This window comes from Loxodonta africana, chromosome 15 (assembly GCF_030014295.1).
Source record: "Loxodonta africana isolate mLoxAfr1 chromosome 15, mLoxAfr1.hap2, whole genome shotgun sequence".
Taxonomy (NCBI): Eukaryota; Metazoa; Chordata; class Mammalia; order Proboscidea; family Elephantidae; genus Loxodonta; species Loxodonta africana.
This window is the reverse complement of record NC_087356.1, coordinates 59,832,225-59,856,076: the sequence shown is the minus strand read 5'-3', so window position 1 is coordinate 59,856,076 and position 23,852 is coordinate 59,832,225. Positions and strand designations below refer to the sequence as shown.

At 39.8% G+C, this 23,852-nt stretch overlaps 1 protein-coding gene across 3 annotated transcripts in view; it reads left to right on the top strand.

Moving 5' to 3' along the window:
* The window catches only part of FAM118B (family with sequence similarity 118 member B), a 78,059-nt gene that overhangs the window by 49,231 nt on the left and 4,976 nt on the right, over positions 1 to 23,852 (top strand). For all 3 annotated transcript variants that reach the window (XM_023557069.2, XM_064268890.1, XM_010597135.3), the window contains 3 exons: positions 7,138 to 7,365; positions 10,325 to 10,453; positions 13,632 to 13,917. In XM_023557069.2, coding sequence (XP_023412837.2) covers positions 7,138 to 7,365; positions 10,325 to 10,453; positions 13,632 to 13,917 — 643 coding nt within the window. The remainder of the gene's footprint in view (positions 1 to 7,137; positions 7,366 to 10,324; positions 10,454 to 13,631; positions 13,918 to 23,852) is intronic.

Here is a 23,852-nt window from a genome sequence, read left to right as displayed (position 1 = left end):
TCAAAAAAATTTAATGGAAGGGGATGTGGCGGAAGGGGCGTTTAAGTTAAAAAAGATTGGCCATCTATGATACCATAGTAGGAAATGGATATGATGGATTCAGTGCAACAAGCTTGGGTTTCTGAATCAGGAAGACTGTCATTTAAATACACTGGGACTCCGGGCAAATCCCTGAACTTCTCAGAATCTGTCTTTTGCCCCTATAATACTGGTAAGATATTACTTAACTCATGGAGTTCTGTGCAGAGTAAGTGAGATAATGGGTATAAAGTGTCTGGCACATGGTAGTTGCACTATAAATGTTAATAATCTTGGGGGAAAAAGGATTCAGAGTTTATTTTTCGTTTTTACTGTATATGGAACCAGAAGGATATGAGTTACAGTGTAGAAGGAAATGAAGTAACATTGGATTCAGTTCACTGTTTTAAACGAATGAGGAAATGGCCTTGGAAGTTGTGTGGGAGTTTGGCATTTCCCTTTGACCATTGAGCCTCCTCGTTTATATTTTCATTCCTTTATCTTTGCTTATAGAGGTCACTGGTGGGGAGTTTAGCTCTGTTGTCACCTGCTTTGAGAGAGAAAAATGCTTATTTTAAATCTGAGGAAATCAGTGCAGCCACCAAAGCCTCTCTCCTTCCTCTCTATGTTCATATGCAAGATTTAGTAACTTAAAGAAGTAGTTATCTAGTGCTGTTGTAACAGAAATACCACACGTGGATAGCTTTAACAAACAGATTTATTCTCTCACAGTCTAGGAGGCTAGAAGTTCAAATTGTGGGTTCAAGCTTCAGAGGAAGTCTTTCAGTCTCTGTCAGCTCTAGGGGAAAGTCCTTGTCATCAATCTTCCCCTGGTCTAGGAGCTTCTCAGCGCAGGGACCCTGGGTCCAAAGGACACGCACTCCTGGCTCTTCTTGCTTGGTGGTAATGAGGTCCCCCTGTCTCTCTGCTCACCTCTGTCTTTTATATCTCAAAAGAGATATAATCTTGTAGATCCCAGTCCTGCCTCATTAACGTAACTGCCTCTGATCCTGCCTCATTAACATCATAGAGATAGGATTTACAGCACATAAGAAAATCACATCAGATGACAAAACGGTTGACAGTCACACAATAGTGGGAATCATGGCCTAGCCAAGTTGGCACACATTTTTGGGGGACACAGTTCAGTCCATAACAAGGACTAAAAGATGTTTAGCTACAACTAAGTGGCTCAGAGAATTCATTTCCGGGGTTTAACCTTTAGTATTTTTTTTCGTAGAAGGAGGAAATTATATTCCGCATCCATGATTACCTGATTGTCTACCAGGCTTTTTTATCTGTGTGTGTAGTAATTAAACTGGTGGTGGAAAATAGTGTCTATGATTGTGTATATGTATGAGTCAGAGTACAAAATGAAGTTGTAAAACACAACAAAGGAAATTCATCATATTATTTCATTTTAAATTTGGTTTTGCTCTTTTGAATAGATACTATTTACACACCGTGGAGAAATCAAAACATTTAGGTACATCGAGGCATCTCAACACCCGCCTGTGTCCCTGCCTGCTTCCTCCCCCAAACCCACCCTCCAAAAATCCTATTAGTTTTTCGCGTATCTTTCCGGTGTTTCTTTTTGCAAATATAAGCAAGTTAGGACTATATTTATTGTTATCTCGCTACCCATGCCCCCACCCCCAACTCAAAAGATAGCGTTCTAGACAGACTTTCCTGTACCTTGTTTGTTTTACTTAACAGTATATCCTGGAGACCTTTCCATTCCAGTCTCCTGTACATGGGTACCTGGCTTGTTTCCAGTCGTTTGCTGTTACAGATAACCGAGCAGTGATTACCTTTTATATGTCATGTTATTTGTTTGCAGTTATATCTGCTGGATACATTCTAAGAAGTGAGATAGCTAGGTCATGGCATGATGAATGGTTTTGTAATTTTGGTACACATTAAGGGATATACCACTGTTTTGATAATTTTGACACTTATATGTAGTGAAGTTCGTTAGAGTTATAAATTCGTCACTCTTTGTTTCTGATCAGATTGCTCATTGTGATTAAGCTGTGCAAGGGTCCCCAGTTAGTAGCCTATGAGTTCTTAATGTGATGTAATTATTTATGACATTATGTAATGAGATGGACAAAAGTTGGAAAACATGACCCAAATCCTTGGCCATGTAAATTAGGGGGCTTTAGCGTCTTTTTAGCACTAGAAAAGAATCTTTCTGGTAAGGAAGAAGTACAAGTATCTCTATGTGAAGATGACATGAACTTATACACAGAAAAACCTGAAGAATCCTTAAGAAAACTATTGAAATTAATAAAAGAGTTCAGCAGAGTATCAGGATACAAGATAAACATACAAAAATCAGTTAGATTTCTCTACACCAACAAAAAGAATATTGAAGAGGAAATCACCAAATCAATACCACTTACAGTAGCCCTCAGGAAGATAAAATACTTAGGAATAAATCTTACCAGAAACGTAAAAGACCTATACAAAGAAAACTACAAAACACTACTGCAAGAAACCAAAAGAGACCTACGTAAGTGGAAAAGCGCATACCTTGCTCATGGACAGGAAGACTTAACATTATAAAAATGTCCATTCTACCAAATGCAAGCTATACATACAATGCAATTACGATCCAAATTTCAATGACATTTTTTGAGATGGAGAAAGAAATCACCAACTTCATATGAAAGGGAAAGAGGCCCCAGATGAGTAAAGCATAACTGAAAAAGAACAAAGTGGGAGGCCTCACACACTACCTGATTTTAGAACCCATTATACCACCACAATAGTCAAAACAGCCTGGTACTGGTACAGCAACAGATACGTAGACCAATGGAACAGAATTGAGCGTCCAGACTTAAATCCACCCACATATGAGCAGCTGATATTTGACAAAGGCCCAAAGTTAATTAAATGGGGAAAAGGCAATCTCTTTAACAAATGGTGCTGCCATAACTGGATATCCATCTGGAAAAAAATGAAACAAGACCCATACCTCACACTGTGCACAAAAGCTAACTCAAAGTGGATCAAAGACCTAAATATAAAATCTAAAACATAAAGATCATGAAAGAAAAAATAGGGACAATGCTAGGAGCTCTAATACATGGCATAAACAGTATACAAAACATTGCTAACGATGCACAAACACCAGAAGAGAGACTAGATAACCGGGAGTACCTAAAAATCAAACACCTATGCTCATTCAAAGACTTCACCAAAAGAGTAAGAAGATTACCTACAGACTAGGAAAAAGTTTTTAGCTATGACTTTTCCTATCAGAGTCTGATCTCTGAAATCTCCATGATACTGCCAAAACTCAACTACAAAAAGACAAATAGCCCACTTTAAAAATGGGCAAAGGATATGAACAGGCACTTCACTAAAGAGGACATTCAGGTAGCTAACAGATACGTGAGGAAATGCTTAGGATCATTAGCCATTAGAGAAATGCAAATCAAAACTACAATGAGATTCCATCTCACTCCAACACCAAAACCAAAAAACCAAACCCACTGCTGCTGAATTGATTCCGACTCATAGCGACCCTATAGGACAGAGTAGAACTGCCCCCACAGAGTTTCCAAGGAGCGCCTGGTGGATTTGAACTGCCGACCACTTGGTTAGCAGCCATAGCACTTAACCACTACACCACCAGGGTTTCCAACAAGGCTGGCATTAATCCAAAAAACACAGAATAATAAATATTGGAGAGGTTGTGGAGAGACTGGAACACTTATATATTGCTGGTGGAACTGTAAAATGGTGTAACCACTTTGGAAATTGATTTGGCACTTCCTTAAAAAGCTAGAAATAGAAGTACCATACGACCCAGCAACCCCACTCCTTGGGGTATATCCTAGAGAAGTAAGAGCCTTTAGATGAACAGATACATGCACACCCATGTTCATTACAGCACTGTTTACAATAGCAAAAAGATGGAAGCAACCAAGGTGTCCATCAATGGATGAATGGATAAATTATGGTATATTCACACGATGGAATACTACGCATCGATAAAGAACAATGATGAATCCGTGAAACATTTCATAACTTGGAGGAATCTGGAAGGCATTACACTGAGTGAAATTAGTTGCAAAAGGACAAATATTGTATGAGACCACTATTATAAGAACTCAAGAAATAGTTTAAACAGAGAAGAAAATATTTTTTAATGGTTACGAGAGTGGGGAGGGAGAGAGAGACAGGGGTATTCACTAATTAAACAGTAAACGAGAACTATTTTAGGTGAAGGGAAAGACAATACACAATACAGGAGAGGTCAGCACAGTTGGACTAAACCAAAAGCAAAGAAGTTTCCTGAATAAACTGAATGCTTCAAAGGCCAGCGTAGCAGGGGTAGAGGTTTGGGGACTATGGTTTCAGGGGTCATCTAAGTCAATTGGCATAATAAAATCTATTAAGAAAACATTCTGCATCCCACTTTGGAGAGTGACGTCTGGGTTCTTAAATGCTAGCAAGCAGCCATCTAGGATGTATCAATTGGTTTCAGCTCGCCTGGACCAAAGGAGAATGAAGAACACCAAAGACACAAGGTAATTATGAGTCCAAGAGACAGAAATGGCCACATAAACCAGAGAGTACATTAGCCTGAGACCAGAAGAACTAGATGGTGCCCGGCTACAACTGATGACTTTTCTGACAGGGAACACAACAGAGAACCCTTGAGGGATCAGAAGAGCAGGAGGATACAGACCTCAAATTCTCATAAAAAGACCGGACTTAATGGTCTGACTGAGACCGTAAGGACCTCTGGGATCATGGTCCCCAGGCCTTCTGTTACCCCAGGAGAGGAACCATTTCGAAAGCCAACTCTTCAGATAGGGATTGGACTGCAGTATAGAAGGAAACCCTGGTGGCATAGTGGTTAAGTGCTGCGGGTGCTAACCAAAGGGTCAGCAGTTTGAATACACCAGATGCTCCGTGGAAACTCTGTGGGGCAGTTCCACTCTGTCCTGTAGGGTCGCTATGAGTCGGAATCGACTCAATAGCACTGGGTTTGGATAGGATAGAAAATGATACTGGTGAAGAGTGAGCTTCTTGGATCAAGTAGACACACGAGACTATGTGTGTAGCTCCTGTCTGGAGGGGAGATGAGAAGCCAGAAGGGGTCAGAAGCTAGCTGAATGCACACGAAAATAGAGGTGGAGAGAAGGAGTGTGCTGTCTCATTAGGGGGAGAGCAACTAGGAGTATATAGCAAGGTGTATATAAATTTTTGTATGAGACACTGACTTATAAACTTTCACTTAAAGTATGATAAAAATTTTTAAAAAAAGACTCTTTGAACCTACTGACTACAGGATATAGCAGGAGGCTGTTTAGTGATGGGTGTACCCTGAAACAGTGATCGACCAAACCCAGATAAAGTACTGGGAGTGTTGCCACCAGTCAGAGGTGCTCTTTCACCTCTGTACTCTGATTTTTCAGCTGTGAATATATCCGTTTACCATTTATTTGGTAGGTATGATTAAAGAATTGATCATTTTATAAAATACTTTGAAAAATGAGGGAAACTGGCAAAATAAGTTGTGTTTTTGAATCTGCATAGATGGTTCCATGGAAAGCTTATCCGAGTATTGGGCTCTTAGAAAGGTTTGTGGGGGAAGCCAGGAAGATAGGGGAACTACTTTGAGGAAAAATGGAAGAGCTAAATGTCTACTGTCTAGCAGCTAAGTTTTTTTTTTTAGCAGCTAAGTTGCTGGTTCCAACTCACCCAGCAGTCCCAAGGAAAGAAGTCATGTAGTCTGCTTCTGTAAGGATTATAACCTAGAAAACCCTATGAAGCAGTTCCACTCTGTAACACATGGGTCGCCGTGACTATGGATGGACTCAGCAGCAACAGGTTGAGGTTTTGTTTTTGCTTTTTGGTAGCAGCTAAGTGCAGTTATTTGTAGCGTGCATGGGAAATACTGGAACCTTTGAAACTCGTTCTTCCTCTGATATTATAGAATGGGGTTTCAGGAATAGGGTTGTTGTTGCTAAGTGCTATCGAGTCAGTCTCGGCTCATAGCGACCTCCTGCGACAGAGTAGAACTGCCATAGGGCTTTCTCGGCTGGAATCTTCACGGAAGCAGAGCCCCAGGTCTTTCTCCTGCAGAGCTGCTGGGTGAGTTGAGTTGCCAACCTTTTGGCTAGCAGCCAAGCTATTTGATCATATCATATTAATAGTTACTTTCCCATTTCAAATTTCCTTTGTCCCGAGGCTACTTGGTCTTTTAAGTTATAAAGCCAACTTCTCTTTTGCGGTTGGTCTTATATTTCCCCATTAGTCCTCAGAGGTCAAACGGTTATTTAAATGAACCATGTGCTGAGAAATAAGGAGTCTGTTTAGAAACTTATTGCAGTCTGATATCATTTTTAACACTTGCAAAATGCAAACATTTTATAGCCTTAATTATGCTAGGTGTTCTTCATAGCCAACCTGCGAACAAATTACTGAATTATGCCAGGGAAAAAACAAGCAGGGAGAAGTTAAGTGGTTTTTCTGAAATTCATAAGCAGCTCTAAAAAGCACCTAGGATGCTACATCACATTTAGAGCTTTCTTTTAATGGCCATTACCTGGATAAGGAAAATTTAAAAAAAAGAAAAGCATCGAGGTCTAATTCGAGGGCTGGTGCCGTCCCTGGGTTGCGAAAACAGTTAAGTGCTCGCCAACTACTAACCAAAAGGCCTGGTGATCTGCTTCTGAAAGGTCACAGCCATTGAAAACCCCATGGAGCACAGTTATACTCTGCACACGTGGGGTTGCCATGAGTCGGAATCTGCTCGACAGCTACCAGTAACAACAGCTGTGCTTTCTACCTCAGCTGTCATCTTGTCCTGGTAGTAATTCACATCTCTTTGCCGTGCCCACTTTTTTCATTTTGTAAAAATGCCTATTTAAAGAGTTTATGTTGTTTGCATGTGATGTAATAGCGTTTCCTATGTGCTAGGTAGCCATTATGCTAAGAACTTGGCATGTAGCATCCCATTTCCCTTTTTACAACCCTAATATTTAACCCCTATTTTAATTATAAAATATTCTTCAAAAATTTGCTGTAACTGTAATTTTAAAAAATATCTTAGCAAGACACCAAGAATTAATTTTTGTCTTTCAAATTCCTCTCTAGCGTACCAGTAATGTTCGATCCACGTTTTTCAAGGACTGTTTATATGAAGTATTTGATGACTTGGAGTCAAAGATGGAAGATTCTGGAAAACAGCTGCTTCAGTCAGTTCTCCACCTGATGGAAAATGGAGCCCTAGTATTAACTACAAATTTTGATAATCTTCTGGAACTCTATGCAGCAGACCAGGGAAAACAACTTGAATCCCTGGACCTCACTGATGAGAAAAAGGTAGAGAATAAAGCATTAGTCACTTCTCACAAAAGTGGGCTATGTATTCTCATCAGAAAATCCATTTTTTAGTTGGTATATTGTATAGTATCAGTACTTATGTAGCTCTAAAAGGGAAGATTCTTATTCTTGAGGGTTTTTTTTGAGATTAGTTACTGATATACAGTAAAATGCACAGATCTTAGTAGTATTCAGTTCTGTGAGGCTTGTTAACTGTAACCTGACTTAAAGCAAGGTTATAAGAAGTCATTTGAACTGTAAGATCTCTTCAGCACTTAAGTAGTATCAGGTAGATATAGTACTCATTTAGAGTTCTCTCCTAGGGCCTTTTTTTTTTTTTTTTTTAATGTATTAGAAATGTGTGATAAGTACTTTGTAATGTCTGGAAGAGCAGCTTTCTAGGATTTCCAGGCCAATTGATAGCTGGAAGCGTCAGCAGACTTTTTTTTCGATGTGTCCCATGTCTTAGCCACCTACCACAATACTGAGTTACAGATACAGGTGAGTGCAAGGAACTGTGAGATGAGTCCCTAAGGCCTCATTTCTCCTGCTTTGTGCTTTGTGTAATTTACTTCTGTATTTTGCTTTTCTCAGGAACCTCCCTTTGTGTCCAGTTTATAACCCAACTAAATAGAGTTTAAACAGGCAATTGCTTCGCCCACTGGCATTCACTGCCACAGTACTGCCTCTGCCTGAGTAGTAGCTGTAATACCAGTCTTGCAGTTTCGCTGACCTTGATGCCAGGTTTTCAAAGGGAGAGAAATCAAATTTAAAGAAATGGTTTTTTCTGGCTAGAATGTTTTCTACCTGTTACCCTCATGCTTTGTATGGTCAGCTCCTTCTCACCCTGTAAGTTTCAACTTCAGTATCACTCTAAGAGGTCATCTCTGACCATGCTGCTTAAAGAAGGGCCCCATGCTTATTTTTTGTTTCATCCCCTTGTCCATTTCCTTCATAGCAGTTACTACAACTTGAAATTTTTAATCTCGGCTGTTCATCTGTTTGTTTTGACTGCTTACCATGTCAGCCTTTCTTACTTAATGTCAAAAATAGTACCTGGTATATAGGTAAGGGGAGCCCTAGTGGTACAGTGGTTAAGAGCTCGGCTGCTAACCAACAGGTCAGCAGTTCGAATCCACCAGCTGCTCCTTAGAAATCCTGTGGAGCAGTTCTGCTCTGTCACGTAGGGTCGCAATGAGTTGGAATCGACTTCATGGCAACAGCTTTTACATAGGTAAGCAGCCCTGATGATGAAGCTCAGCTGCTAACCAGGTCAGCAGTTCAAACCTACCCGCCACTCCCTGGGAGAAAGATGTGGCATTCGGCTCCTGTAAAGCTTTACACCCTTGGAAACCCTATGGGACAGTTCTACCCTGTCCTTTAGGGTCGCTATGAGTCAGAATTCTACTTGAGAGCATTGAGTTTGATTTTTGTTGGTATACAGTGGGTGTACAGTAAATAGTCTCTGAATTAACAAATGATTAAATGAAACTTGAGAATTAGTAGCTAGAACAACTTCCATGTATTTCTGCCATAATCTCCAAGGGTCACCCGAGTATTCCTGAGCATCAGAAGCCGAAGTATCTTTTCAAAACTAAGGATCTTTATCAAACTAGGTATTTCTCTTTGCATTTCATCCTTGAGCCTCAAGATTGCTTTTGGATTTTTAGCCCACATTAGGGGCAATGTTTAAAGCCACTGACTGGTAGTCAGAATGGGGCTTACTAATACTCAAATTCTACATCGCTGTGCCTCTTGGCTGTTTTTCCTAATCCGTACCATATTTCTCCAGGGTGTTAATAAATTTATACTGCCTCAAGTCCTTGTGAAAATGGGTCCATGGATTCCAGATGGCTGTTGTTATCATTCTCATCTAATTGATTGTTCTTCATTTGGTAGCTTTTTAGGTAATTCAGAGATGACAAGTGATTCTTCTATCACTTATCTATTGCCTACCCCTCTGTCAGTGGAGGCTTGCATGTTGCTCTGATGCTGAGCAGGTTTCAGCAAAGCTTCCTCACTAAAGATGGACTACAGAGAATGGACTGTCCATGGACTACTGCTGTGGATCACTATGGGCTGACCTGCAACTGATCATGGGGATGGAGCAGGACTGGGCAGCGTTTCCTTCTTTTGTGCATGAGGTTGCCATGAGTCAGACATGTTCAGTGCCAGCTAACAGCAGCAACATTGTTGCAATAAGAAACTACCCTGAAACTTAACTTCCCTAGAAACTTTAAAACAACAAACAAACATTTTATTTGCCCATGATAATATGAATTAGCAGTTTGGCCTGGGCTCAGTGGGCAGTTCTTCTGCTGGTCTTACAGTTACTCACATGGCTGCAATCAACTGGTGGCCTGACCAGGGCTGGATGGAATAAAATGGCCTCACATGTTTGTTGGCGCAGGCACTTGGCTGGGCCATGTATCTCTAGCAGGCTAGTCCAGGCTTCTTCACACATCAGCTGGGTTCCAGATTCAGCAAAGGAGAGAAATAAGACTCATACAGACATTTTTCAGGCTTCTGTTCATGCCATGTGTGCTGATGCCCCATTGGCTACAGCAAGTCATATGGCCAAGCCTGGAGTGACTGTGAAAAAGGGCTCCACAAGGGCACAGATAAAGGTGGCTTGATTCATTGGGAGCCATTACTCACACAGCCATCCACTGCTCTCATGTGTGTCATGAGTGGAAAGAGCCCCTATTGTTTCTGCAAATGAAGACAGGTAAATTCTACTTGTCGATATTTTCAAAGAGAAGTACCAGACTTGCTGCTGTCAGTTCTACCTGAGTTGGAAGCCTAGGCCACTTTAATTTTTGTATTTCTGTCCTGTGATACTATGAAGCCAGGGAGTTAGGCCAAGAGACAAGTCCTCCAAAACAGCCTCTTGCCCATCGAGACCTTGAAGCAGCTGCTTCACCCACCAGCTTTGTTGAGCTGTGTTTGTGTCATGCAGGTTCTTGAGTGGGCTCAGGAGAAGCGGAAGCTGAGCGTGTTACATATCCATGGTGTCTACACCAACCCCAGTGGCATCGTCCTGCATCCAGCTGGATATCAGAATGTGCTTAGGAACACTGAAGTTATGGTGAGTGATCTCGGGAAGTCTTTCCAGGGAAGCCTGTCTAGATAAGTCACGTGTCTTAAAGAGGAAATGTGTTCTGCATTAGTTAAAAACTGGAAGGTCAAACAGTCTTCCTATGTTCACACCATCCTGGTAAATGTAGAGCTTCTCTTAACATTTCAAACCATAGAGTTGTCGTTTGCACTCCATCATTGGCATCATCATCACATACTGTCTTAGTCATTTAGTGCTGCTACAACAGAAATACCACAAGTGGGTGGCTTTAACAGAAATTTATTTTCTCACAGTTTAGGAGGCTAGAAGTCCAAATTCAGGGTGCTGGCTCTAGAGGAAAGCTTTCTCCCTCTCTGTCAGCTCTGGAGGAAGGTCCTTGTCTCTTCTGAGCTTCTGTTCCTGGGTTATTGTCTTAGTCATCTAGTACTGCTATGACAGAAATACCACAAGTGGATGGCTTTAACAGAGAGAAACTTATTTTCTCACAGTCTAGTAGCTAGAAGTCCAAATTCAAGGCGTCAGCTCCAGGGGAAGGTTTTGTCTGGAGGAAGGTCCTTGTCATCATTCTTCCCCTGGACCAGGAGCTTCTCCACTCAGGAGCCCTGGGACCAGATGATGCGCACTCTGTTCCCAGCACTGCTTGCTAGGTGATATGAGGTCCCCAACTCTGCTTGCTTCCCTTTCCTTTTATCTCTCATAAGATAAAAGGTGGTGCAGGCCATACAGCAGGGAAACTTCCTTTACATTTGATCAGGGGTGCGACCTGAGCCAAGGGTGTTACGTCCCATTGTCTTTAACCACAGGCAGAGATTATGATTTATAACACTTAGGAAAACCACAAAATGGAAGACAACCACACAATACTGGGGATCATGGCCTAACCAAGTTGACATATTTTGGGGGGACACAATTTAATCCATGACAGTGATCTTCCTGTGGCTTGGCGTCTTTCTTCCCCCATCTCTGCTACTTAGCTTGGTTGTTTAATCTCTTCTATATCTCAAAAGACATTGACTCAAGATAGACCTTAATCTTGCCTTATTGACATAAAAAACAACCTAAACCTCATTAGGAACCTTGGTGCTGCAGTGGTTAGGAGTTCGGCTGCTAACTAAAAACGTCAATTTGAATCCATCAGCCACTCCTTGGAAACCCTATGGGGCAGCTCTACTCTGTCCTATAGGGTCACTATGAGTTGAAATCGACTGGATGGCAGTGGGTTTGGTTTTTGTTTTTTTTAATTCTCATTAACATAACCTAATCCTGTCTCATTAATACAACAGACATAACACATTCGCAAATGGGGTTATAACCACAGGCAGAGGTTAGGATTTACAGCAGCTTATCTTTTGAGGGGACAGAATTCAATTCATAACACATACCAGGAACACATTGTTACCCTTGTTCATTGTTTGGTTTATTAATGGTTAAACACTCAGCTGCTAACAAAAAGCCAGTGCTTAGCAATCTGCTCCTGTAAAGATTTCATCCCAGGAAGCACTATGGGGCAGTTCTGCTCTGTCCTGTAAGGTCACTATGAGTTGAAATTGGCTGGATGGCACACAACGATGACAACATACCAAAAATTATTTGGGCAGCTTTTTACTGGCTTTTCCTGACCACTGCTAGAACATATTCTAAAGAGATGTGCAAGTGGTGATGGGATTTTATTGAATTAACAAAACACTTACGGTTCAATGGGAAAAAAAAATTTTTTTTTTTTTTTTTAATTAGACTCTGGTTATAAAATGAAGGTTTTCTTCTTTGTGAAAAAGGTCATGGATATTTTGGAATGTAAGCTTTGGACTCACGTATACACTAGCCCCTACCTCTGAGAAAAGTGTGCGTTCTGGCTATCTTCAGGACTGGGCCACAGAAAATGATAGCACCTTTATGTGATATGGCAAAAGAAAGACCAAGAAAATGTGATGTTCTATAAAGCATGGGGGATTTTTTTCAACTAATCTTTCCCTAACATTTCCTGTAATTGTACCAATCACTAACATTGATTGATCCCTCAAGCAAAATCACTTCTAATGTTTTTAATGATGAAAATACAGTCGGTTCTCATTATTTATGGTCTACAAAGTCAGCACAAACACTGAACTAGTGAATACTGAACCGTTGCTCCCGGGGGAAATACAGGGTTAGGCTCCTGCAGGCCTCTGGTCACATTTTGATCAGCCGAGCAATACATAGTCTTACTTTATGTGTGTGTTTGTTTAAAGAAACCCTTTTAATGTACATTGTTAATTCATTAACACTGAACTCACGGTCAGCAGCTCTGTAACTCATGCCTGGACAAAGCTTATTTAATACATACGTTTTTTCTCTGTAAGGCACAGCACCGCTTTCTTATAGTTAGGAACACTAGACAGCACTTCAACATTGTTTGGGGGCCATTTTAAACAATGAAATCCACCCACCCGCCCCCATCCCCCACCCCCCCCCAGGAAAGCACAAAAATGGTAAAAATATGGCACTAAATAGACCGTGAAAAGGACACTTGTTTACAATATGAGAGCCAAAATAAGAAGGGAGAGCATCACTTTCTTCAACCTTAGCTGGGACCGTATATACCTAGTGACTCAAAATTTTCAGTGCTTCGTCCACAAATGTTCACAAAAGCACTAGAACTATTGATTTGGGGGTTACAAATAAATTTTTAAAGTAGGTGAACTAAAAAATATGGGATCGACTATATACACACATACACACACATTTATGGTCTAAGTATCAGACTTTCTTTAGCAAATCTGGTCGTGGTTTTGTCTTCTCTGGTGATCCATGATTCAGTTTGTAAGGCAAAATAAAGCAAATATGACCCAGGAAATGGAAAGAGTAGGAGAAGATCTCAGCCAGTGTCTAAAGGCCTTTTGGTACACAGATCAAAAAAAAAAACTACAAGACAGTAGACCAGTGCCAAGCCTATGAAACCTTGATTAGAGAACCTACAGAAGAATGCCAGGTAAAGATAAAATTTTAGACCAGTCACCAAGTTATAGTAATTAACTAGTAGGAGATTAAACTCCTTCATAGAATGTATCTACCTTCTTAACTCTCTGGAACGCTCTCTTGGTTAGTGGGTCATCACAGTCTAAGTGTGGCAGTTATGAATTGACTTTAATATTTCAGACGTGTCTCGTGTGTGTTCACAGTGTCATTCATATGTCTCTTTTCCTTCAAGAGAGAGATTCAGAAGCTCTACGAAAACAAGTCATTTCTTTTCCTGGGTTGCGGCTGGACTGTGGATGACACCACTTTCCAAGCTCTTTTCCTGGAGGCTGTCAAGCATAAATCTGACTTAGAACATTTCATGCTGGTTCGGAGAGGAGATGTTGATGAGTTCAAGAAGCTTCGAGAAAACATGCTGGACAAAGGGATTAAAGTCATCTCCTACGGAAATGAATATGCTGATCTTCCCGAATATTTCAAGCGACTGACATTTGAGATCTCAACGAGGGGTAGATCAGGTAAGATGTATTTTGAACTTGAGTGATCAGAGCAACAGCTCTTCAGCCATTTATGTATTTCTGATGGGTAAAATCATTATCAAGATGAGAAATACAACACCTAACCAAATGACAAAGGGAGATCAGGGTTAGTCTTCAAGTGAGACTAAAATGCCCTTTGGGGTAGGAAAATGAGAAATGGTATCCCTAAACGGTTCAAAATAGAAGTAGGGATAATGGGAAAATGTATGTTAAGATGTTCCGCCTCACTAGTTATCACTGAAATGCAATTAGAATTTAGATAACAAAATGGAGAAGAATGATAACTTTTTTTTGGCTAAGGGTGTGAGGAAATGAACGTATTTATGTACTGTTGGTGGGAAGGTGGTTAGTACAGCTTTCCTGGAGGAAAATTTGGAACATGAATCAAAATTTAAAACCTTTGACCCAGAAACATCACTCAATGTAATTTATTCTAAAAGGAATTTCTCCTAATGGACAATTTCACAAAGATGTATATGTAAGGACATAATCAGGGTTATATATAATGGCAAAAAATTTGAAGCAACCTTACATGTCCCAATCAATAGGGGATTCTATAGACATACCAATATTTATTCAATGGAATATAATGAAGCCAATAAAAGAGAAAATGTATACCTGTTTTTATTTTTATATGCCATAAAAATATGTCAGCGATATATTGAGTGAAGGAGAAAAAAAGCAGATCTTAAAATAGTTGTCCCATTCATGTAAAATTGTAAATCTATTTTTGTGTGTATTTACATAGAGGAATATCTGGAATGATGTTTACTAAATTAACTCCTGCTTTCTTTATGTGGTGGGATTTAAGATGTTTTTAAATTTTGTGTTTCTATGTTAGTATTTTCTACAGTGATTATGCATTATCTTTATAAACACACACACACAAAAAATCAAACATTTCAAATTGTCAAAGAGCAAACCAGAGTCTCTGTTAAAATTAAAGCAAAGAGTTTTTTTAAAGGAATAGAGCGATCCAGATCAGGCAGCACTTTGTGAGGATTCACAAAGACACTCTGGCCAAAGGAATATTTCACAGAGTTTAAGTAAAGAAAATATAGGAACTTATAAGGAAAAAAACTCTGATTGGTTGACATTTATAAAATCATGCTTTAACAGACACAAGATAATTACGAGATCCCTTAAACATTGTTTTGCTAATCATAAAGTTTGAGTCAGTTAACATGTTGTCAATCTATGGATATTTTAGGGGCCAGCCTGAGTAAGTGTTCTTCCTGGTAGCATCCTGTGAGAGGAAGAGAGGGAAGAGGAGCTCGCAGGCTTCATGAAGTATTCTGGCTAGCTAACTTTTGAGAGTCAGCTCAAACTGAACAGTAAACAACAGAATAGAGCCTGGCCTACCATTTGGGCAGAAGCTTCTCCTCATGTCAGTCACCTAGATTTTTGGGGCTCCTTCACAACCCCCCTTTTGGTCAAGAATTTCTATAGAAATTTTCTGATCTCCATTGTAACCATGTTTTCTTCTGCATGGACTTACTTTCCTTGTGTTTATTAGATGGCTACCTATTAAAATAGGCTTTTAAGACCCCAGACACTCTCCATGAAAGGTAGCATGGCACCATCTGTTCCATCTTCACCATGCCATAGCTTGGACCTCTGATTGTGTAATTTTTTAAGAAGGAGTGTGTCAGAGCAGGGCTGAATTAATAGGAGTACTTGGGAGAGAGGAGCATCAGCCAAGGTAAAACACCAAACTGTCCTCTAAGGAATTGCTGTTTCTTCAAAATACGTGATCTTTTATGTAGCAAGTAGTGTTTCACTGTGAGTACAAGCACCTGAAAAGCATTTCATAAAACGCTTGATTAATTCTATAATAATTCTTATAATGATTTAAAAAATGCAGTTTGTAAAATTGAACATAGCCAAAAACCGCCTCGATAGGTAGCCAACTGAAAATACCAAGAAAAAGGGGAGTTGGACATAGAGGGTAGTTGAGGCCATGTAGCTTTCTGGTGAACTTGTTCAGGATCTTGTTCCACTTCTCCTGATTATTTATGCAAGTACAACAAGTAGTATTAGAAATTGCACAAACTCCTCCTTGTGCCAGAATTAAATCAATGACAATTCTGTCATCCAACACAACTTTGGCAAGAGAGCTTAAAGACTCTTGTTGGGCTTCTGTGCTATTGGCTAGTTCATTTGTTATTTGGAGCTTAGTAGCAGACAAATTACAAAGAGATTTTTCAAATTTGGAATACCCACAAGTGGAAAAAAAGCTCCAGAGAAATGCCCATCCATCCCCAGATCTGTGCATTATAGGGTTTTCATAGTTTCTTTTGTGTTGGGAAGAGTTTCAGATCATTGGTCCAGCGCACACTTTCATTTTAAGAGTGGAAGTTCAGGAGAATGCCTAAAAACCCGAGTGTGCATTGACCTGTCATTTTTAAACCATCTAGGCGTGGTAACGCCCAAGCATAGAGTTTGTTATTTGGATTTGGTTTTTTCTTGTGGAGTATTTTGATCCCTCACATAAAAATATATATCCATGAGGAGCACAGAACATATCATTTCCAGTGTCATTTTGTGGAAAAGAGATGGTTTCGTTGATTTTTTCGAGCCATTCTTCAGTCAAAGAGTTGTTACAAATAGACGATAGCCCCCAATGTGTAGAGTAGTAAGTGCTAGGACAAAAGGGTACCTTTCCTTTGGTATTACCACAGGTCCTTGTATAAAAGTTTGAAGATACCTGGGATTCCTTGGGCGTGTGAGTGACCACTGAGTACGTGGGTAAAACTTCTCTGTATTTTTGGTACAGTTTTTCAAACTTGAGTCTGTATCATTGAATCAAGGGTGTTAAGTTAAATTGAAACATGGCACTCAGGGACTTGTTAATAATTCTGGAGGGTGCTACAACCTGACACATACATAGCCCATTTAAAGGAATTATTAGGGTTTACAGTGGAATCAGGTACAGAGCTATAATTAAACACAGGTACAACTAAGGGGTCTGAATAAGTATTCCAGATTTGGGGATTTGATTGCAAATCCAAGAGTCAGATTACAAGCACTAGCTGCTGATTGAGTTAATCTTACAAAGACATTATCATGTCAGGCATCAGCAAGAGTCATGATATACAGTAAGAGAATACTTAAAAAAGGCTTCATAGTATAAGAATACTAGCAAAAAAGTAATACAGTAAGCCAAATATTATAAAAATAATAGCTATGATAAAGCAAATTTCTCCTTCAGTTATTTGCATGAAAAAAGAGGATATTAAAACAAGGGACAATACCAACAAAGTACCGTACAGCAGTCAATAGAAGGATAGCTATAAATATGAAGCAAATGGCAAAATTGTCAATAGTCTGCATAAAAAGTTAACAGTCAATAAACCCAAGCCTGTAAAATAAGGCATTTCAAAAACAAGTCCAATAATTCCAAGCGCTTACATGAGGTCTTCTTCCTCGACCTTGGGAAGAGCTGTCTGCTTCTGACATTGTCTGCTTCTGGCCACAAGGGCGTTTATACTTCAGGGTAAACCCTTCTGTAGGTTTAACAGTCCAGGCAGGGGCTTTAGCCTTCTTTAACTGAGACAGATGGATCCAAGTTTTAACTCCCTGTAATTTAGCAGTACCAGGGTTAGTGAGAAGGACCAAATATGGCCCTTTCCAACAAGGCTCCAGGAATCATCTAATTGGTGCCTCTTCCAATATACATAGTCACCTAGTTTAATAGTAGATAATTTTTTTTATTTCTAAATTTTGGCTGTCAGAAGTTTCTTTGACTCATGAAAGGTATACTCTTTAGAGCCCTGAATCACAGATTGACGATATTTCAGTAATTCAGGTTGAGCTAAATTGGTAATAGGTAATAGGTTGAGAAATAAGGAAGGGGCCATAGTCCTTCCGGTAATAATGTCATGCAGGGTTAATTTATATGGCCTGAATGGAGTGTACTTCAAATTTAGAAAGGACTAAGGGAAGGACCCTAATCCAAGATAAACTCAGGGATTCAGAAAGTTTGGCCAACCGGATGGATTTTTATTATACCATTAGTTCATTCTACTAGCCCGGAAGACTGTGGATGGTAAGGGCAATTAAGTCTTCGATAAATAGGAAAAATCTTACATATTTTCTAATTACTTGTCCAGTAAAATGGGTCCTCTGCAGAGAATTGTTGGTGCTCCCCAAGTGGGAATTGTATTTTCAAGAAGTTTCTTAACTACAAAGGTTGCAATGGCATGGCCACTAGGAAAGGCCTTTACACAATGTGAAAATCTGCAAATCATCACTAATACATATTTATAACCATTTGAAGGTAGGGGCTGGTTAAAACATAATCGCAGTTCAAGCATAGGTCCTGAAGGTAATGGGCATTTCCCAGGTGAAATTTGAAAAAGTTTGCCTGGGTTATAGAGGGAACAACAGAGCAATGATACGGCAGCATGCCTGGCAGCCTCAAAAAATTGTGCCTACCAGTATTTCTTCAAAACTGCAATCATTTTATCTCATCCTAAATAGGATTTTTCCTAGAGAGCTTTCAGGGTAATGACATGAAATGATTTAGGCAAGACAAGCTCTGATTCAGCCAGAGCTTGTTATGGGATCCTAAAAACAACCTGCTTTCTTCCATTTTAAAATTTCATCAGTTTTAACTAATTGTTGGTTTTTTAATTGATTTTTCTAAAGTTAATTCTCTAAGATTATGATTATTTCATTTTTTCATTAGGGCTATGATAACTTGAGAAGTGACACGTGTTTGGCTGTTCTGTCAGTAAGGCTGTTCCCTCTGATCTCTGCAGTTTGAGGGACTCCTTTAGGTCAATGAGGTTGTATCTTTATCACAGCAATCTCAGAGGGCAGTAGTAAAGTATCTAAAAGTTCCGCTTCTAAAGCTCCATTTTTTATGGCAGTTCCAGAAGAGGGTGGAAATTTTGTTTCCATAACATGCCAAAATCATGAGCCTCTCCAAAGGCATATTTAGAATCCGTGAAAACAGTCACAGACCTCCTTTTAGCAAGTTTGTAGGCTCTAATTGTAGGCATAGTGATTAAGAGCTATGGTTGCTAGCCAAAGAGTTGGCAGTTCAAATCCACCAGGCGCTCCTTCAACCCTATGGAGTAGTTCTACTCTGTCCTATAGGTTTGCCATGAGTTGGAATCAACTTGACGGCAGCAGGTTCAGTTTTTTTAGTATAATAAGAGCAATTAATTCAGTTTGTTGGGCCAAAGTAGTCTCTTGACTTTCAAGAACCTCAGTAGAGGTTGTGATGGCATATCCAGCCTGATAGCAAGAGCTAATAGGATCAGGTTTCAAATAGGAGCCGTTAACAAAGAGAACTAAATTAGGATTTAGCCAAAGGAGTTTCTCCTAAATTTTTTCAGAGAATTAGAAGCTGTTCAATTAAATTTCAGCAATCATGTATTTGGTAATCCTTACTGTCAATTTCTGGAAGGAGAGTGACAGAATTGAAAGAAGCCACAGAATGTAGTCTAATATTAGGTGCAGACAGGAGGAGCACTTCGTAAGAAGTGAGTTGACTGGCAGAAAGATGTTGGGTCAAAGCAGAGTTAAGTATGGCAGATACTGCACGGGGAATATAAACATTTAGAAAATTTTCCAGTATATCTGCAGTGCTTTCAACTAGTTTAATTATGGAAGCAACAGCCGTGATGCATGTAGGGTACTCTAGCTACAGGATCAAGTTGCAGACTGTAATAGTCTGCTGGCCTCTTATGTTCTTCATGTTTCTGGGTTAAAATACCTAAAGCGTTTCCAGAGGCTTCATGTACGAACAGGTAAAAGTCTAGGTGATAGTTAGAAAAGCCTAGCATAGGTGTGCTTGCTAGAGCTTCTTTCAGTTTAATTATAGTTTCCTGATCCTCTGGTGCAATTTGGAAAGAATCTGGTTCAGAGGCTTTCAAATATTTATATAGAGGTTGGACAACAAGGAGAAATTAGGAATCCATGTTCCACAGTAGCTGCAAATCCCCATAAATCCCAGTTAATTGTTTCTTAGTTTAAGGGATAGGAAGAGCAAACATAGCTTCTTTCCACTTAGGATCAATGGAAATGCCTTCTGCAGAAATCAACTGATTAAAATACTTAGCAGAAGCCTAGGCCAATTGAAGTTTTTCTCTAGAAACTTTATGCCCTCTGGCAGCTAGAGGTTCTATTAAGATTATGCTGTCATCAATACAGACTTGTTGGAAGCTTGAGTATATTTGTAAGTTGTCAACATATTGCAATAATTTAGATTCATTCTGAAATTGCAAAGGCTGAAGTATTTGAAAAAAGTAAGTGGGAGCTTCGGTAAATCCTTGAGGTATCACTGTCCAAGTAAACTGTTGGTTGTTTCCAGTGATATTAAGCAAATACTGGCTTTCAGAGTGGACAGGTATACTAAAAAAAGACACTACAGAGATGAATAATAGTAAAATGCATTGCATCTGGAGGAATATTTGGAAGCAGTAAGTGAGGATTTGGGACTATTAGAAATCTAGATATAACAATGTGGTTAACACCCCTTAAGTCTTCAACAGACCTCCAGACTCAATTGTCCAATTTCTTATCAAGGAGTATACGGGTGTTACAAGGGCTGGTGCAGGGAACAATTAATCCTTTAAAAAGGAAGTCTTGAATAATAGGGGCTAATCTGTCCTTAGCTTGTCATTTAAGGGTGTCTTGGTAAAGGCTTAGAGCTGTCTGCTTGAAACTTAATGGGTTCTGCTGATAAAACCTGTCCCACACTGGTAGATGTGGTAGCCCATAAGGTTTTAGGAATTAATGAAAAAAGGTCAGAGGGAAATGGGTTAGAGGGGGTTAGATTGTCTTTATGCATATAACTAATGCTTGTAAAAAGCAAGCAGCTTCTTCACCTTGAATTAATTCTGATTCTAATCCCTCATTAGAGGTTTTTAGGGGGTCTGGCAAGCTTAATAATATTTTGCCTTTTTCTGAAAATTGTAAAATGGCAGCCCCACTTAAACAAAAGGTCTTAGCTCAGCGAATTAACAGGAGAGTCAGGGTTAAGCAGAAAAGGATGTAAATCTTCAATAGGGCCAAGGGTTATCAGAACAGGTTTTGAATTAATCAAAATCTGTTCTCGATTTGTGACCCCTCACAACTTTCGAAGTTTTTGTACTCTGGGGCAGGAGCTTTTTAAAGACGTGGGGTTAATTGCAGAGAGGGTGACCCCAATATCAATTTACAGTTTGCAAGGCTCTCCATTAATGTACGTGGTAGTTTCTCCTTGCGGGTTAAGTGTCACTTTAGGAAAAGCCCCTGTTGTGTCTCCAGAGCCCCTTCATTCCTTATCCAATCAAAAGGTCTCTGGCTTAAGCTGCTTCTTTTGATTATTCTTTAACTTACAACAATCCTTTTTCCAGTGCTTGGGTTTCTTGCAATAATTACAAGTTCCAGGTTGAGTGCCTCCAAAGGGCTTGAATTTATTTTGCTGGTTAGGAGATTGCAGTTGTTGCAATTATACAGCCATTAACTTATTTGCCTTGGAGGTTTGCTTAGTTTCCAAGGTCTGAGAAAGTTCGTGAGCCAGCTTAGCTAGTTTGGCAGTGTGGACTATTTTCCAATCTAGTCAATGCCTTTTTACCAGGGCTGAAAGTTCAGGTTTGAGGCCAGGTATGAATACTGCATTGAAAGCTCCTGTAGCCCTAGAGGATGACAGATCATTTGCAGAATGTTCAGAAACCTTTGAAATAATCTGGTCTGGTTATCATACACATTTTCGTCTTTGTTTTGTGTATAAAAGTGAATTTTTGTCCAATCAGTTATTGGGGAAAAGCCTTTGGAATGGCTTCTAGCAGTCTTTTACTGATAGCCGGAGAATCCTCTAACAGTTGGGTGACTGTTTTATTGAGGTCTAGAGCTAAACTGTCTTTAGGACTTCTCCATTCAGCCTATTCTCAACCACAATTGGATCTTCCCTGGCCTCCAGTTATCATGTGGACTAGTTGATACAAATCAGGAAATCCAGGCTTATAAGTCACAACAAATATTTTAAATTCCTCAGCAAACTTGTTAAGGATCCTCCTACAGTTTTGGCACATCCTTAGCAATTTTATGTATTTCTGAGGATCCTCAGTATCCACACTGGAAGAGATTTTAAAAGGCATTTCAGGAATAGGCTTTATGTTCCCAGTAGGTTCTTTAGGGGAAAAGGGAAGTTCAGACAAAGAGCTATCAGAGGAATCTTTAGCAGTGTCAAAGGAGTGAAAAGGCAGAGGAGGATACAAAGGAGAGGTGGCAGGCAAAGGAGCAGTTGGTCCCGGGGCAGCTTGGGTAGTTGGAACAGAAGTCTGACATTGCAGTTCCTTATTTTGTTTAGTTAATTTATAAGCATTGTCTTGCAAGGAAGCAATTTTACTTTCATTGTGTCTTTTAAAGTTTCAAAATACCAATTAAAATAGGTGTCCCATTGCCTCTGTTTAATTCAGGAGCCTTTCTTTTCTAATTTACTGTGCAGAAAACTCAATTTAGATAATTCAGAATAACCCAAAAGTGGCCACATATTTTCCATACTGTCCTTAGTGAGATGATGCCAAACAGATAAATACAAGCAGGTAGCAGAGCCATAGTGCTTGTCCATAGATCAGGCAGGAGTCCCAAAAGGGAATCCCACACTGCCCCTAGATATGGCATTTCCCGTTTTAAAAGAAGGTTTGAGTTTGTACAAGATTGACTCTCAGACTCAACAAACTCCTGGCAGGGGACGCTGCAGGGTTTGGACAGTGTTTTGTTTAAACCAGTGTGTTCCTTTTTGTTCCACAAGCTTTTGTTTGCAGTTGGCAAGCAGCCTAATGCTCTGGCGTGTCTCACAACCTGGCTTATCCTATCACAGGAGACTTTAGCCACTTCTTGGGGCAGGGAACCACTCTATCAGCTTTTAGCAGTCGTCCTGTGCCCTCGGTTTTCTTTGTGGCTTATGAAGCCTGAAATTTCACAAACTCAGACTTCTAGGACAGTAAATTGCCCAGAACCTCATACTACTGCCACTAGCACAGGCACAAATTCTTGTAAGACCAAAATGAAAACAGACAAGACAAAACAAAGACAAAATGAAACCAGATACTTCAGTAAACCTTAGAGTCCTATGCAAGGAGGCAGAGCTCAATTCAACAGACTATTTTACCCATCAGTGACTCCCATGGATCTACGAAGACGGATGAGCTCAAGGGGCTCACACTTGGTACTGAAGCTCCAGGTTCTTGATTACTCGGGGGCGGCTGCAGCCAACGCACCTTTGAATCCCGCAATTCTGGCACCAAGATATGTCAAAGTGTGAACTGGAGTCTCTGGTAAAATAAAGTTTGATTGAAGGAATAGAGTGATCCAGATCGGGCAGCACTTCATGAGGATTCACAAAAGCACTCTGGCCAAAGAAGTTTTTCACTGAGTTTAATACAGGAACTGAAAAGGAAAAAACTCTGATTGAAATTTACAAAATCATGTTTTAATAGACACAGACAGTTACGAGATCCCTTAAACATTGTTTTGCTAATCAAAGTTTGAGTCAGTTAACACATTAATCTGTGGATATTTTGGGGGCCAGCCTGAGTAAGTGGGAGCATACTGTTGAGAGGAAGGGATGGGAGAGGAGCCCATAGGCTTCCTGAAATATTCTTTTGAGAGGGAAGATGGTCTAAAACAGTGGTCTAGAAGATCACCAGGAGTCTAAATTTATTCCTCTTACTTTTTGTGTGACTGTAGCCTAATAATTTACTTCTTTTTGTAGTTTTCTTTTTAAAGGTAGGCAAAATAGATAGCCTCATCTCAAAGGCTTATTTTAACATCCGGTGACACGTGGAAGTGAACTATAAAGTGCTATATAAATGAATGTACAGTAGTTACCTGTTACCACTCATAACAGATAAAGAACATGAGTCAAGTTACCAATGATCCACAAAGTGGGCTTGCTGTTGTACACAGAATGTATT